We start from the raw sequence: 17,331 nt of genomic DNA on the forward strand, positions 1-17,331 counted from the left end.
ATGGCGGTTTTAACATAGGTTCGTGGTGCATTACCGCCACCAAGAGACCAGGAGTATGAATCAGTGTTTACAACAACAACAAAACAAAAAAAACTTGTGGATCAGCGTCACAGTCCCATAGTCGAACACTGACCGTTTAAGACCAATATAAATATCTTTTCATGCCACTCTGTCCACTCCCCATCCTGTGCCTGCCAAACATCTCATTACATTTACATTTGTCTTGCATTTAGCCTTAAATCAAACCATTCTCAAAGAAATTTGGAAGGGGATATACTTTGAACTTTTCTACAATACATTCTTAATTTTATATAATTTCCAACCATTTTCTTCGTGAAAATCATCTTCACTGAAAACCTACAGCCCCAGCAATATGTCTATTCCTGTACTTCACTTCTTGAAGCTTTTTCACACCGTATTCAGTATTTATTCCTTTTTTCCATAATGCACCATAATCTGCATTAAGAGATCTCCATCTGTCCATTTGAATATTTGAGAAAATGCCATCTATTAACATGGAGAATAATATGTGCTAATGGAAATTACTTGAGGAGCGCCAGTCTCTATTCTGTACTAATTTTAAAGACTATCACCCACTCTAACTATAGATATATCTTTCACAATGAAAATCGTTCATCCAATTGAACATTTGTCCACCAATTCCTAACTTAACTAACTTAATTCACAAACCTCTCCAAATCATGTCTTAAGCTTTTGCTATATAAAAGGAAACTGCCACAACCAATTCTTTGCTGGTCTGGGCCTTTTGCACTTTATATAGAGAGAGATATCAGAGAAAAAACACATGGGCTTTCACTGGGGGGAATTCAGTTTATGGATAAAAAGTGCAACAATAAACGCAGAAGAGTCAATGAATGAGACACACACACACACACACACACATACACACAAACATACTTGCACATATAGACACATGAGCACCCAGACACTAAAATGCACACATGCATTCATGCACAGACATGTACATTTGTATAAATGTAAACCCATACAGAAAATGGAATATACTGGCAGTACTGTATATTTAAATTATATTATGAAGATACTGAAACATTTCACAATACATGGGCAAATATACAAATCTTTGGTGCTTTCAGATATATTGTTAAATTCAGACTGCTGTGAAATATACTTCTAGTTATAGACATTTACAGTATATATTTTAGTCCACATAGTTACAACACATTGCAGTGTATTCCATTTTGCCATAGGGGACACACTTACATAGATGCACGCACACACCCATGTGCACCCACATGCACATACACACACAGGCCATAGTGCGAAGTCCGTTCATACCTCACACTAGTTTTCAAGAGAATTCAGCTCCACCTATCACAGGCTTCAGTGTTTGAGTGTCGCTGGCTCCACCGATTTAAAACCATCCAGTCATGCAGGTGTATTCACGCTAAGAGGCTAACATAAGATTGCTTTCAAGATTTTCTTGTGGTTTAACTACATTGTGTTGGGGAAGACGTGTAAGACTAGAGAGATTTGTTGCATCATAAGATTAATCTCTCCCAGAGGCAAGTTTATTATTTTTTTGGATCTCTTATTTCCCTGATGCTATTTGGAAAAGAGCTTGGTTGATACCTTATATATATATATATATATATATATATATATATATATATATATATATTGTGTTCCAAATAAAAGTTAAAGATGTTCATTTTAAGATACTGTACAAGATATACCCATGTAATTCTATGGTTAGGACGTTTATTGATGTAAGCAACACTTGTGGGTTTTGTAAAAAAAAAAAAAAAAAAAAGAAGAAGAAACTTTTGCACATTTGCTTTACAATTGCTGTAATAACAAGTGCTGTACAATCATAGATATCAGCAGGGGGCGACATTACATCCAGTGCTGAGGTTGGGAACTTAAAGCTGGCGTATTGAGCTGGCCCCTTGGGGCCGTCCTTGTTTTTATTTCCTTGAGTTCTTTCCTAGTACAGAAGGCCAGACGGTTAAAAAAATACGTGAAATTGACGTCTGGAATCGTGCATTGTCAACAGGTGCATTCCAACCGCTTTTTTATTTATTTTTTATACTTTAGAATTACAGGTAATGGTTAATGATTTGATTATATAGGCAAAAAAAAATTATCCACAAATATAGATTCCTAAAAATCATGCATTTGTTTTTGGTTTTTGAGAATGAATTGTTATTGTGGTCTACATCATTGATGTTTATGGAAAATAAGAAAGCAGAAACATTGAATTGTATATTAGTCTTCTATAATATACCTCTTGTATAGTGCAAATTGTTGGTAAACGTCTAGGACCTGTGTGTGATATTTGTTTGTTATTTAGGCTACTTATTGTTTCTTTTTGTTTTGTTTTGTTTCTGCTTATGTACTTTTTGTTATTTTTTTGTTGGGCAGCACCGTTCCCCCTGGTTACTCAGTTCCCGTTCAGTCCCATTCATTTTCGAGTGAAGAAACTGCTTCCTGGAATTTCACACTAAACGAGTCACTCAACATATTGCCCAAAAGGTCAGTAGTAAAAAAGTTATATTTATTAATTCATAAATGTTTATGACTACAAAATCTTTACACACTGTCAAAATAACTTTAATTTAATTTATAATTCTGAAAATATCCTCTTGTGAAACAAGCCTTTCCTTTTCGTACCTTGTATTTATACCTTTGTGGCACCTTGTTGCCCTGAGGCAACAGAAACATATTGGGATACAGGGGACAAATGTCATACAAGCAATAATTGAAATATAGTCCGAGAGCTCCCAAAAAAAATATGTTCAAATATTTTTTTATAACAAGAAACCAAAATGTGCGCAGTAGAGGCTTGATTCACATCTGTTGTCGTTTGCTGACTGTCATAGCCCGGCTGGAAAAACCACTTCAGTTGGTTCAATTCAGAGACATTAAATGCTACCGCACCCACGCTCTTTTTTTCTTGCGTAGGCAGGGCTGGGGCATGTTCTAAGGCAAGTTCTCTATGTGGATGTAGCCGCTGAATTTGCGTAGGTTTCACCCTACCCTCTTCTTCCCTTCTCTGTGAGAGATAGCTCTGGTCAGCTGACGGTGATAAACGGGGGAAACGACGCAGGTAAGAAAGAAAAAGAAAGAGAGAGAAAGAGAAAACTGAAAGGGGACGATATATATATATATATATATATATATTTATATGTAAAATGCACATACTGATAACATAGGTATATTCAGTCGTGCCTATAAAGCAAATTTGAATGAGAATTTTAGGATCTTAGAACTTCTGTTTAATTGTGTTACTGTACCTTTTTCTCTAAGCGATTCTGGTATCCAATTTAGTCCTTTTCAGAAATTAAATTTAAAAAATGCCATCATTGAAGTCTGTTTGTGCTGGGAAGATGAAAGCTATAAGAAAAGAAAAAAGCGCTCGTTTATTTTGGGATTTGTGTTTGGTTTGCGGGTCTTCGGCGAGTGATATTTACAATAAAATGTGAACAAGAAAAACAGGCTGTCACCTTTCTCTTTCCTTCGGAACGCAGAAGTGTCAGTCGGATTTTTACTGTCATGTCAAAGTGTTTTTAGCAGACAATCCGCTGTAAAAAATTAAACCTGATCGGTCATAATGAACGGGAAGATTGGTTTAGTTCTATAATGTATTTATTGAATACAAAGCGTAACAGTTATGGAATTGGGTAACTATGTATAGGTTTGATTCCCCGGTGGGGGGGGAAAAAATTCATCAAGTAATTGCTTTATTATCTAGCTCTGTAAATGTATTGTATGTAAAGACTGTAACGTGTGTAAATTTCAATGGACAAGCCTGTTTGCTAAATGCCTAAAATTTAAAACTATAAATATCAAGGGAACTCGAATTAAAGAAAACTTTCCTGATTATGTAAAGACAACGAGACATGCTATGCTTTTGTTTTAGGTTCACTCTAGAAGGGCAGTATTTTTTTAAATAGACTGTTAACCCCCTCCAAATTACAGGTAGAAGCAGTTATAAAAACAGCATTTATTCGAAAAAAATCCAGAACAGCCAGCACCTTACATCACACCAACTAGTCTGGCTCCACTCCAAAGGCTCCATTCCCTCTAGATTTCAGGTCTCATCCACACCGCCTCGTGTTGGCGGTTGTTGACACTGACTGTGAGGTTGGGGGGTATCAGAGCGCATCATTCTGACTGCCGTCTGTGTTCCGTCCGCTCGGCTCCCCCCCCCCCCCCCCCGTCCCTTCCCCCTGTCTCAGGTTTTCGGACTCTGATTGGCACCCCAGGGACGGGACGATGATTGGCTGGATCCGCAAGGTGCTGGCCCTGGCCTGTGTGTGCATGTGTGTGCTGCTGTTGGCAGACATGAGCATCGGCATTTTTGATCAGCCCTGGAGCAAACTCCACAGGCTCAGGTAGAGTATTCGGGGTCACCCGTCGACCTTGAACTCCAAGTTTGGGGGATTCAACTAAACAAGAAATCTTTGTTATTTGGTAAACCCTTTTGCAAACAGTGCTGCTCAGTCGAAGATTTACTATAAGAAGGGAATTTTTTTTAAACTGAAAAACAAAACATATATGACCCAATTTTGGAAATAAAAAACATTCCCTTAGATTAAATACAACAGAGGCAAACAGGAATAAACAAAAGACATTACCATTGTCAAAACTTACATTCTAATGCAGATTATGGAGGCGTTTTATTGTGCAAGGGAAAAGCCTTTATTGTAAAGTGCTACATAGAACCGTTTGTCAGCACGTCCTGAATTATTTAACCAGCAGAAGCAGTTGAGCAGGTTTAGCTTGTTTCCCACAATACCTGAATGTTATTGGAGCATTGACAGCACTTGAACAAAAAAACTGTCCATCAAGTGACAGAAGGAATGCTTCACACACAACAATAAGGTTGCTGAAGGGGAACAGAATGCAAAGACGTTTCAGCAAAATGCTTTCTTCAGTGTGTGAGTGATCTCTAGGTGTAGCCGACTATAAAAGAGTAGTAATTCAATTAAAATAATCAATTGGATACTTGCCATCAAATTAATAAACAGGTACACAGTTTCTCAAAGTTTAATCACAACAAAATTAATGAAAGGCCAGTTAATGCTTGGCAAATGTGACAAATTATAAATATTCACACTTTTATAAAAAACAAAAACCTTTACACCACTGAGCGTGCTCTACCTCTGTATAAACTGCAGCTACTTGTATGCTTGTAAGGCATAAAACAGGTAGATCTGTTGCAGTCCTAATTTAGCAAAGACCATTAGCTGCACGGTTTACTGCGGCAATTTTCACTGTACTGCAAGTAGACGAGGAGGCAGAGTAGCTCTAAGATGGTCCTGCTCACGCCAGCCTACAGTATAACACACACAGCTGAGCACTTTTCCACTCTTTATTTAGATTTCAGAGAGAGCATGAAGTGCTTTGGATCAACACATTTCTTTTTTTTATGCTTTATTTATCGTCGCTTGTTATTATACAATTTAACATTATTGTCAATTTCTCGCAAAGGTGACAATTACATAAATGTTTTTTTGTGATAATGCGGTGGCCATAAAGATTACATAACAATACAAGACTAAGTAAGGTAAACTTAACATCAAACACAACGTCAGTGACGACGAGACAACCACGATAACAAAAAAAGAGAAAGGAATCACACATTTCAGTCCAATAAAAGACAAAAAAGACAGATTTTGTGAGGAGTATTGAATGTTCCGATCGCTTTCCCTTCTTCCAGTACCACCGAAGCAAACGAAACAGGTTCTGCTAATTCCCTCTTCTACATTGGAGACACGTACGCCAGCGATGACGAAGTTTCACAGACGGTGAGGTTTGCGACAATTATGTATTGTTATTTATAATTATTATGTGTCAGTCAGTGTGTATCTGTGATGGATGTGACTCTAATAGAGCAGTGTAAAGGTATGTAAATCATCCTGGCAAATGGCTTTAAAAGAAGAGTCAATGAATGAGACACACACACACACACACACATACACACAAACATACTTGCACATATAGACACATGAGCACCCAGACACTAAAATGCACACATGCATTCATGCACAGGCATGTACATTTGTATAAATGTAAACCCATACAGAAAATGGAATATACTGGCAGTACTGTATATTTAAATTATATTATCAAGATACTGAAACATTTCACAATACATGGGCAAATATACAAATCTTTGGTGCTTTCAGATATATTGTTAAATTCAGACTACTGTGAAATATACTTCTAGTTATAGACATTTACAGTATATATTTTAGTCCACATAGCTACAACACATTGCAGTATATTCCATTTTGCCATAGGGGACACACTTACATAGATGCACGCACATACCTATGTGCACCCACATGCACATACACACACAGGCCATATTGCGAAGTCCGTTCATACCTCACACTAGTTTTCAAGAGAATTCAGCTCCACCTATCACAGGCTTCAGTGTTTGAGTGTCGCTGGCTCCACCGATTTAAAACCATCCAGTCATGCAGGTGTATTCACGCTAAGAGGCTAACATAAGATTGCTTTCAAGATTTTCTTGTGGTTTAACTACATTGTGTTGGGGAAGACGTGTAAGACTAGGTGAAGTTTTGCCGTACCAAATTATATTATCAATCTAATAATTTAATAATAAGGCAATACTCTAGATATCTGACAATTGCATTCAAATTTTGCCATTTAGCAGGTGCTTTTATCCGGACAGAATTGACATATAATCCATTTCTACAGAAGAAGAAATTCCAGTTAATTTCCTTTCTCAACAAAGCAATGGCAGCACTCCAAATAGTAATCATACCTACAGTACAACCTTTACAAACTTTTATCCGGGCGGAATTTACATATAATCCATTTCTACAGAAGAAGAAATTCCAGTAAATTTCCTTTCTCAACAAAGCAATGGCAGCACTCCAAATAGTAATCAAACCTACAGCTACAAGCCCGGTTCCCTAATGTTTATACACAACTGCCCTGTTAGTGTCATTGCTGCTGAGGAAATTAAAAAGGCAGTTTAGAATATGCAAGGAATAAAAGTGAGAATTCTAGGCAGAATTCTGAGAACCAGTAGAGAGTGGGAGGACAACAACTCTAATTCTTTATTTTTCTTCCTTATAAATTTTGATCAGTTTTGGTAACACATACTGCTTAGCGTACATTCAGTTATGAAAAGGCTGAAGGTTGGCCAACCAGGTTGGCGGTGATGGTGGTTTTGTGAGCGTCTGCACAGTAACCAACCTGCCACCAACAGAGCTGCTCAAATGGCATCCGGGCGAGGGTCTCCCAGACGGAATTCGAGTCAGCGTTTCTGAAGGACGTCCCGGTGCTCCAGTGGTACAAACACCTTTCCAAAAACGAGCACGAGCGCCTTCGGAAGTACCCCGGAGCTCACGGCTGGCGCGGCGTCAGTTTCCTGGGTGAGTTCTGACCTTCTGACCTCTGACCTTTCCAGTGGCAAAGGACTACGGGCACTCTCAACTTAGCTCTGTGTGGACAGGGCCAGGTGGACACGGAAGAGCTGCAGGGGGCAAAGAACTTTTATGTATGTGTCCTATTACACGTCTTTCATAGGATCTGCACTGAATGTCCTCTGGTAGGGCGTCCGCAGGTGGGACGGGGGCAAGGTGGTTGTTCTGCATTTAAAATCAGTTCAGCAAGCAAGTCCTGCCCTGACTTTTAATACATAAATGCAATTTCAGAACATTTTGTCCATTCACTTTTTCAGTACCTGAACCTGTTAATCTGTGTAAAAAAAAATAGCACTCTGGTTTAATTGTGGTCAGTGATGAGGGCAAACGTGGACTGAAGACAGATGCACTCTCGGGTTTATTGATGCAGACTGTGCAACGAAAGTTAAAAACCAGTAAAAAAATAAATAAATAAAAAAAGAAAATCCACTATTAGCATGTTTTGTGGATATAGATTCAGGTTTCTTGAACACACACACCCATCAGCCCATCCTAGCATGTGAACAGAAGAATATAAGTGCATGCAAAAGAAGATGAACCGTTGATTACTGCAGATTAAAGCCACAATATGAATCATGGTAAATAAAAAAAAATAATGTGTAATATAGAGGTTTGTTCGTGCGTGGAAGTTCTGCCCTCATGGATGTCCTGTGTCTCTTGTCCTTCCCAGACCTGGTGGACACCCTCTCCGCCCTCAACACGTCGGCCAATCGTGTCATGTTTGACGACTGGAACCAGCGCTCCGAAGGGTCGAGTTGCATCCGCTGCGCGGTCATCGGCAACGGTGGGATCCTGCATGGGTCCAAGAAGGGCCAAGAGATCGACCAGCACCACTACGTCTTCAGGTGTGGATGCTATGAATAATGCAACCTTGCCCTTATGCCATCTTCATCTTTAAAAAAAATGTTATCCTCTTTTTGGTAAGGGGCAGGAGCTGCTTGGCAGGATACAGAGTGTGGGGGGGTGCACTGTCTCTGTATGCATAACCATTGCAAGCATTTAGCAGACAATCTTATCCAGAGCACCTTACACAACTGTTTACATAGGATTTTACATTGTACCCAATTATACGGCTGGATATATACTGAAGCAATGCAGGTTGGTTAAGTACCGAGCTCAAGGGTACAACGGCAGTGTCCCACTGGGGAATCGAACCTGCGACCTTTAGGTTACAAGACCAGCTACCTGCCCGTTGTACTGCGCTGCCGCCCATAACCGGCGTGGTCTGTGCCGCAGGGTGAACGGCGCAGTGATAGCGGGCCACGAGGAGGACGTGGGCTCGCGCACCTCGCTCTACACCTTCTCCACCAACACCCTGCGGAACTCCATGAGGGGCTACGCCCGAGCCGGCTTCCGGGGACCCCCGCAATCTGAGGTGGGACACGGCGCCGCGGCTACGGTCGCCACCGGCGTTTAAAAAATCATTAATTAATTAATTAATTAATTAATTAATTAATTTAAAAAATAATTTAAAGAACGCTTCTCAGAAATGCTCGCAAGCCTCTGGGAGGCCTGACATGTGAAAACCTCCTGCTGGGCGGAAGAGATCCCTGCAGTCCGAGAACAAGCAGAAGCGCGCGCGAACGGCGCCTCAATGCCCGGAAGCACAGCCTTTCTGCAGTTTTACCCTCAGGACTGCCTGCTTTCCGCTCGCTGACCTTTCCCTTCTCTCCATCGCCTAGGAGACCAGGTACGTCTTCATACCTGATCAGGGCCGTGACTACACTATTCTGCGAGCCGTCGCCTCCAGGACCCAGATGATGACGGGGCCAGAGAAGAATAAAATGTGAGGGCCCGTCTCTCTGCTCACTCAGCCCAGATACAGTGGGATTATGTACCAGTCCTGTGGTCCTACTGCTACTCATAATGACCATGATAATCACCATCAGCAACACAGAAATGCACCGTATCTATAAGAACAACAACAACAACTATTATTATTATTATTATTATTATTATTATTATTAATGGACAATTATCATTGTTGATATCTTATTCTTGTTATTATTATAAACTAATTATTTGTCTAATGACCTTTACATCAATATCTTGGTTAATTGTAACTCCTGCAATCCTCATCGACTTTATTCCATTTAATTTGACTGCGATCAAAAGAAAAAGTCATTTTTCATATTTTTCATCTTTATCATCCCAGGCCACCCGCATACTTTGGAAAAACTGCAACGGCAATGAAATTCAAAATTTATCACCCAGACTTCATTCGGTATATCCGAAACAGGTGAGTTACGTGACTGCATCTGTTTACATTACATTACATTACATTACATTACAGGCATTTGGCAGACGCTCTTATCCAGAGCGACGTACAACAAAGTGTATAACCATAACCAGGAACAAGTATGACGAAACCCCTAGAGAGAAGATGTTTACTGTAAATATATTATCTGATATTTTAAAAAATGTTTTCAACTTACAAAAATGCCAAGTTACTCACACATACAAAGCACTGTCTTTGAGTAATTCGTTCAAACTGACAAAATCCAGGCCTGTAATTAAAAGAATTGACATCAAAATTAAGCCAAGTTACTGTACAAGAAACAATATTGGCTATCTTACCTCACACAAATTACGCAAGTCCTATTCCAAAGCAATGCTACCCAATGTTTCCTAAATCCATGATATGTGCACGATGCAGTATCATGCCTTATCAGCCTCATGAGCTCCTCGTAATAACAGGAATATGGCTTAAGAATCTGCACCCTGACAATTCAACTGTGCTGCCTAATTCGCCCGATTCGAATGACCGGGCTAATCCTCCGGTGACTGTGTGCCAGTGGACGGGAGACCGTTTCAACATGACACCAATGCACTCCTGCAGGTTCCTGCGCTCCCGCCTTCTTAAGGGCCGGTTTCGGGAGTGGTACCGACCGACGACGGGAGCGGTGATGCTGATGGCCGCCATGCACACATGCGACCAGGTAGCGTACAGCCGACAGACACCTGTAAACCCGTCACTCTGGAAAGCCTGCATTCCTGCTGGTAGCCACCGTACACTTAGTCAAGGAAGCAGGAAGGCTGGCAGGGCGGGGAACAGAGAGGTATGGTGTGCATACAATGGAGGGTTACAGTGCCAACTCAGAAGTTCCTTCTGCCACGGGGATGTCATTTTCTGCAACAAAAAAAAACAAGTTCTGTGGTTGACTTAAGCCTAAGAGAGTTTCGTGTTTTGTTTTACAAATGTGTGGAGCAAGTTGCTATATTGAAACTAACAAGTCTCTATATTGAAACTACAACAGCTGGGCTAGTGCAGGTGGGCTAGTATGGAAACTTGAGTAGCGGTTGCCAGAACTGTTGTAGTTACAATCTAGCAACTTGTTAGCAACTTACTTTTTTAAAGCACACAACAGCTTTGAAATTCATGGTTGAGATGTGAATGGGTGTAATTTATCTCGTAGAGCAAAACGTGAAACTTCCTCATGTTAAACACAGACCTTATTTTCTGCAGAAAACGAAGTTCCTATGTTAAAAAAAGCATTAGAAATCTGCCGAGGAACCCATCTCTCAAAAATGCGAGCTCACTTTCGTGTTTTTGGACTAAAAACTGCAACACCACTCGAAACAGGGGGGGAGGGGGGTGGCGATTAGGAAGTGAATTGGGACCGGGGGGGGGGGTGTGTCTCGCAGTGGAATCCTTACCTTGGCAGTGCTGGCTGAGGCCCTGAGTGGCCGTAGCTGAGCCTGTCCCTAAGAGCTGTCCCACACCGCTGCACCCCTGGAGTGACTCGGTCTGTCTGTCCCCTCTGTGCTTTGAGGTGGACGCGTACGGCTTCATCACCCCCGATTACAAGAACTACTCGGACCACTACTACGACAAGGGCTTCCGGCCGCTGAGGTTCTACGCCAACCACGACATGCGTCTGGAGCTGAAGCTTTGGCAGCAGCTGCACCAGGCCGGCCTCATCAACCTCTACATGCGGAAGTGAGCACCTCTGGTGCCTGTCACCATGGGAACAATAATCCGTCCCGTCCCCCACACACACACACACACACACACACACACAAAGGCGCCGCAGCACTCCAACTATCTATCCATTCTGGACAGAACTGGTCACTTTTTTGGTTTACACTACACACCTAAGAAGTATAGCCTGGCTTTGGGGGGACTAGCCTGATTTTGGGGTTCTTGAACGCCTCTTCCGAAGTGATGTAAGCAGTCGTCATGTGCTCCCTTGTCGCGCGGGAGTCTGACTGCGTGCGCACGAGGATCCCCGCGGTCATGAGGAAGGCCTCATTTCACTCGGTTATGAACGTTTTAAAAGCTGCACACCACGACCAGCTCTCTCTGGCAGCGGGGGATGCTGGGATTTGTATTTCTCATGCGCGTACCTGAATGCTGGCAGAACTCCCGCTGGCCCGGCAGGGGCGAGCCATCAAGCACAGGACGTGGGCCAGGCTGCGTGGGACGAGAGAAGGGTATCTGCTTTTGTGACCCCCTCTGGTTTGACGCGGAAGGAAAAAGGAAAAAAAGAGAAATTGGTGTCACTGTCATAACGTAACGCATGCGTGCGGATGCAGTCAACGCCCTGAGCATTTTCCCGTCAGTAGAGACAAAAATGTATCTTTCAACAGTCTTGGCTCAGAGATGACAGAACACGCCAAAAAAAACACAATGCTGCACATCACAGAAAGAGTCTGGATGATTTACTGTCCCAGTAAAAGAACGTGTGAGAGATTTTACATTTCTGACGAAGCCAGGTGACTAGCCTGTGGGCAAGCTTGTGCAGAATGTTTCCATAATCAGGCTAAAAAGCAGAAATGTTTGCAGTTTGACTGAATCTTTGCTGGTTTTATTTTCCTATAAGCACCCAGAAATGAAAATTGAATCTTTAAGCCTTTTGTATGGAAATTTTGTGAGTTTAGGTATTTATTTAATCGTAACACCTTCCTTACACAACATTTTAATGCAAATTAATCACCTCTGAAAAATAAACTGTCGCTTAGGTGAATCAAGAATAATAGCGTTTTAAAAACATCAGAACCTGTGTTTCGAGTTTTCAAGGAGGGAGGACATATTTTCTGAATGAGTCTGAATGAAGAAGCATTGTTGAGATTTAATCTGAGGTGTTCAAGAGCTTTGGTATGATGTAAAGCCTGTATTACCACTGAAATGCCTAGGGGTGTGACAGCAGCAGGTACCAGGCAGGCAGCTGGCAGATGTTTTATAAAATATTTGAATGGTTTTTCTCTGTTTTTATTTCCTTTACATATAAAACATTTATTTCTATCTTTCTTTGCCTTCAAAAAATAGAATCAAAGCAATGATAAAGCATACTAAATCCTCAATAAAAGTATTTTTTGTTTTTCATTTGACTTGATTCCTCTTGTCATGGCTAGGACTTTTCCTCTACTATTGGTCAAAACCTGCCCCCTGCTGACTATACAGTGCAATGGCAGCATGGTTACCCTCTGTTTTCCTCATGTGGTACTGATCCTTATGATGTCAGCATGGCAGCCCAAAGTTGGGACAAAAATTAGAAATAAGAAAAACTGACAGTGAAAACATCTTAAGCACAGTTAATACAGTTTAAGCACAGTTAATTCAGCTTAAGCGTAGTTAAAAAACATTGCACACAGTTCATACAGGTTAAGCACAATGCCCACGCAATGATGGAACATAGTGCATATAACTCTCCGACTTGCCTCCAAACCAGTTAGTACATTTAACCCTATAGGCCACACAGTGGCACAGGAGAGCTAGCGCCAAATCTGAAGGAGAGGCATGTCTCACACTGGTGGCTTGTGGTTGCCCAGCACCTCATTAGTACAAAATCAAATGGAGCAAAAGCCCAAATTGCATTGTCTGAATTAAGCCCACACTTCTCCTGTCAGCTGTGGACAAGGACAAGGTCAACAAAAAATGATTGTTTCTTCAGTTGTAGGCTACAGATTTGTTTGCATGTCCGGCTAAAATACTAAAATAGTCCCCAAGACATTAGGAGGCCAAATGAAGGCAAAACGGGTGGAGCAGTGAAACATATGAGTTTCACCAGCAGCAATGGGGGGGACAGCAACAACGTTTCGATTTCAGATGCGCGTTGATAGGCCTTCTGACATTTTTATCTCCTTGTGTTACATAATGAGCTGTGCTGTAGACCACTTGAGGATATTGCTCGACGCAGTGGCATTATCACGCCATGGATTTCAGCTAACGTATTTGACAGAGAACTGGCGGGGGGCTGACTCTGGCGCACAACACTGGAATTATCCGGCTACTGCGAGGGAATGTACTGCGAACCCGGAGGTTTCGCGCGGTTGCTCGATTACGTCACAGTCCTTTCACCCGTTCACATCTGCCGCTCGCTTCTTGCTGCGCAGTGAAGCTGGATGACACATCGTGAAACCGAAATAAGAAACTTCCGTGGTGCAGCGCGTTTAGTGAGATAACTGTTGCCACTGGAGGAGATTCGCGCCTCTAAGAAATTGTATGTCCTGTTTCTCTTACGTGAAACATCATTGTGTTTTTCCTCTTTCGGCAAGGATTATGCCTTTGGATTCGATATTCCTGGAAAAATATTTAATCTTTAGTCATGCATTTTTATATATTTCACTACACAACACTGCGTTTTAGTATATTTTACCACATTTAATGCACAATACGGTATACAATTGTAATTCAGTATAGACGCCTTCTGTAATATTATATAATATATTATCCTGCATGTTTATTTAATACACACATTGCTATATTGCAATATTTTAAATGTTTGTAATAATTTTGCCATTGATAATTTTTCCACAATATAAGATAATGTACAGAATAACATAGTTTAAAAATGAAAGGATCCATGCTTTACTGTATAATAAATGTACTGAATCACCTATCAGATTGCCTACTGACAGAGATAGCCTACTAACAGTGTGGCATTATAAGTACCTTCCCTCTACCCCATCCCCCAAACCACAAAATAAATAAATAAAATCGTGGCAGGGCCTGTTTTGTTTAATAGCTTCATGTTGCTGACAAACATTATTGTTTTAGAAAGAATAATGCAAACAATGTAATTCCATTAGACATACAGTATCCGTTATTTTCACAATTGGTATTATTACCTTTTAGTATTATTATTATTATTATTATTATTATTATTCATAATATGCATAGTCACATGTATATACTGAGTCGTACCCGTGGATGTTACACTGCGTGCTAACTCCCTCCTGTGTCTCCCTTCTCTGGCTGCAGATACTTGCTATTCCATATTACGGTACATTGGCAAGATGGCGCTCTCCCTGGCAGCATCGGTCCAGTGCTCTCGTTCTCGTGCAATTCAAAAACCCTGTAAGTGGTGAAACTGCTGTCCCATTGTAATCAAGGTAAACGAAGGAAAAGGGACTCCTTCTTGCGCTTTTGGGGAAGCATTCCGAATGCATTGCTCTTTTGCGAATGTCATTTATCCAGCGCTTACTCAAGAGCACAAGCAAACTGGACGGTTGGAGGAATGGGGCAACGGGACCCTGCCCGAGGTTTGGTGCAGAGGCAAGGGGAGGACATAACGATTTAAATTACAGCATCACGTTGATTCGACACTCACGGACACCCACCGGCTCCGCTCCGACAATCGCCGCACACTTTGCCCGCAGGCTGAAAAACAGCGCGTGTGAAGACGGTCGTTTTTATTTCAGTTAGGTCAGTGGCCGCAGTTATCAGATACAGAACAAAAGCGATCGGACATATTTTTCAACACCTGCGTCGTAATCCGACGCATTTGAAATTTACAAAAAAAATGGAGCAACCAGGTTTTTGACGCCGTGAGCGTCTCATCGGAACAATGCAGCGTTTGAATCGACTCCCTAGGTATTTTTCTCATTAAAGCAGTCTGAGCAATCATTTATTAAAAAACTACAGCGCTGCTACACTTCAAAGCCCAAAGAAGAAGAGGATGTCAGCCACTATTTGTGTTATGGTCATGTCTTCGTCCTTCTTCAACCCTAGTCTTGCCTTCAGTTCACATTTTGACACAGGTAAGTCCAAAATAAAATACTGGAAGAACACATCGGAATCGAATGTTTACAATTAATCTCTAAATGTTTATGAAATGCAGATACCTTTTTAAGGTGGTCAATGGCAATTGGCATTTTTTGTGTTAAAATTTTGCGTAAATTTGTTTACATTTTTATGATGCTCCTTAACCCACGTTTGCCTGTGTTTTAACCCATGCGCGACCACAATTGCGACCAGTCGTCCGAAGATGATAGGTCAAAGGTCCTCCTGCATTGACGTGCTGTAAACGGTTAATAACGCATCTTTAAAAAATAAAATAAAATTTAAGCATCGAGCTAAACCGCCAGGCAGCGCGTGTCAGGAATGATGCGCCATCACACGTTGTATCTGGCTGCGCATGGTCTTGTCCCTGTGACTGGTGGTGCTTTGCGCTCCTTGCGGAACTGTGCAACATGTATTTATGTGATTCGAACTGAATTCCTCTGCAGTGCATACAGAGACGGTGGCTCCGGCTAGGACGTCTGGGGCAATAATAATGGGAATTCTGTAACTCGCGTGAGTGCAATATTTGTATTGGATGTATTGCGAGAGCTGGCTGCTACCCTGCAATTCCATCCTTATATGGATCGGTGGATTCCCACCTCGTGAGTTTTTATGATTGGTCGTGATGGTCGAGTGGTCGCAGAACGAAAACACTGCTTGCCTGCGGTATGGTGCGAGGCAGACTGCCTGTTTGGTTGGGTGTGCTATAGGAGGAGTGTTCCAAAAAAAAAAAAAAACAGGATGCGTCTCTTAAGCGTAGTAGCAGGAGCTGTGCTACCATTGTAACGTTAGCCTGCGGTCGCATTTAGGAACCGAGACACAGTCACTTACCGTGCAGTTAGGCCCACTGCCGATGAGAGAGTGAGCGAACGTATGACTAATGGAGTGCAAAGAGAGTGAGTGAGTGAGTGAGTGAGTGAGGTAATGAAATGAGAGAGGAGCAGATTGACTGTAAGTGGTAGGAGGAGAAATTATGGGAATGTCTTGCAGTCAGTGATCAGAGAGAAAGAGGGGTTGAGAGGGTGAGAGAGAGAGAGAGAGAAATCAAGAAAGGGAATGAGACAGAGAGAGAGAGAGGGAGAAGGGAGAGGGCAGAGGGAAAGGGAGAGAGGGAGTGCAAGAGAGAGCGTGCCAATGGCAGAAGCCTACATTATGGAGCAGATGGAGCAATACTGAATCATAGTCACCAGGATGGCAATGAACGGTGTGGACATGGGGGAAAGGAGGGATAGAGAGGTGAAAGGTGGGGTGATGGAGTGATAAAAAGAGGAGCAGTAATAAGAAGTGCATATTATGTGAGTACAACTCATAAAGTCAAAGTCACATCTATTTAAGGTGCATTATCACCAACATAGGTTTCAAAACACTTTACAATAAAACAAATAATACATAGAAATAGTATGCATACACACATATTGTCACCAAGACATAGAGGCCCATTTATAATCAAAGTGTAATACTAACCTAACAAAAAAGAATTTGTGCTGTGACAAGAATGTTCAATTCGACAGCTAACCTCTTCGACAGCTGTACCTATATATTTTATTTCATTAAAATAATTTTTTTTAAAAGGCACCCAAAGTAGGGCTGGGAATGTCCAACTCCCACCCCAATTTGGAACGGCCAATCATCTGTAACCACAGCCTCGTTCATGTGCGAGACCCCCACTGCCGATTCGGGGGAGTGCAGACATCCACGGTTCTCCAAAAGACGTGGTGTTACCAGCTGCTTCTTTTCACACCACAGACTACAGCCAAGCTTGCACAGAGCGGAGGTGGAGGAGGACCTTTCACATGTGGCTTTAGCGTGCCGTCCACAGGTGCCCGATCAACCGTCAACTAGTTAGCGATGAACGTGCCCCCCCCCAACCAACTGAACCCT

General features: G+C 41.8%; 2 protein-coding genes across 3 annotated transcripts in view; both read left to right on the forward strand.

Annotated features, from left to right (window-relative positions):
* Positions 1-2,388: 2,388 nt before the first annotated feature.
* Positions 2,389-12,771, forward strand: LOC135243662 (alpha-N-acetylgalactosaminide alpha-2,6-sialyltransferase 2-like). 2 transcript variants are annotated; one of them, XM_064315640.1, is made up of 11 exons: positions 2,389-2,514; positions 2,944-3,088; positions 4,221-4,376; positions 5,705-5,792; positions 7,229-7,394; positions 8,116-8,290; positions 8,682-8,820; positions 9,128-9,231; positions 9,601-9,684; positions 10,285-10,384; positions 11,219-12,771. In XM_064315640.1, the coding sequence occupies exons 3-11, from the start codon at positions 4,258-4,260 to the stop codon at positions 11,387-11,389; spliced, it is 1,146 nt and encodes a 381-aa protein (XP_064171710.1). In that variant the 5' UTR covers positions 2,389-2,514; positions 2,944-3,088; positions 4,221-4,257; the 3' UTR covers positions 11,390-12,771. The 2 variants fall into 2 exon arrangements, with proteins under 2 accessions (XP_064171710.1, XP_064171711.1); XM_064315641.1 differs by having other exon boundaries at positions 2,399-2,514; positions 3,048-3,088.
* Positions 12,772-14,663: 1,892 nt separating this feature from the next.
* Positions 14,664-17,331, forward strand: part of LOC135243666 (serine/threonine-protein kinase LMTK1-like) — a 40,863-nt gene continuing 38,195 nt past the window's right edge. Inside the window, exon 1 of the mRNA XM_064315643.1 lies at positions 14,664-15,428. Coding sequence (XP_064171713.1) covers positions 15,347-15,428 — 82 coding nt within the window. The 5' untranslated portion in view covers positions 14,664-15,346. The remainder of the gene's footprint in view (positions 15,429-17,331) is intronic.

The sequence above is a fragment of the Anguilla rostrata genome, chromosome 17 (genome assembly GCF_018555375.3).
Source record: "Anguilla rostrata isolate EN2019 chromosome 17, ASM1855537v3, whole genome shotgun sequence".
Lineage (NCBI taxonomy): Eukaryota > Metazoa > Chordata > Actinopteri > Anguilliformes > Anguillidae > Anguilla > Anguilla rostrata.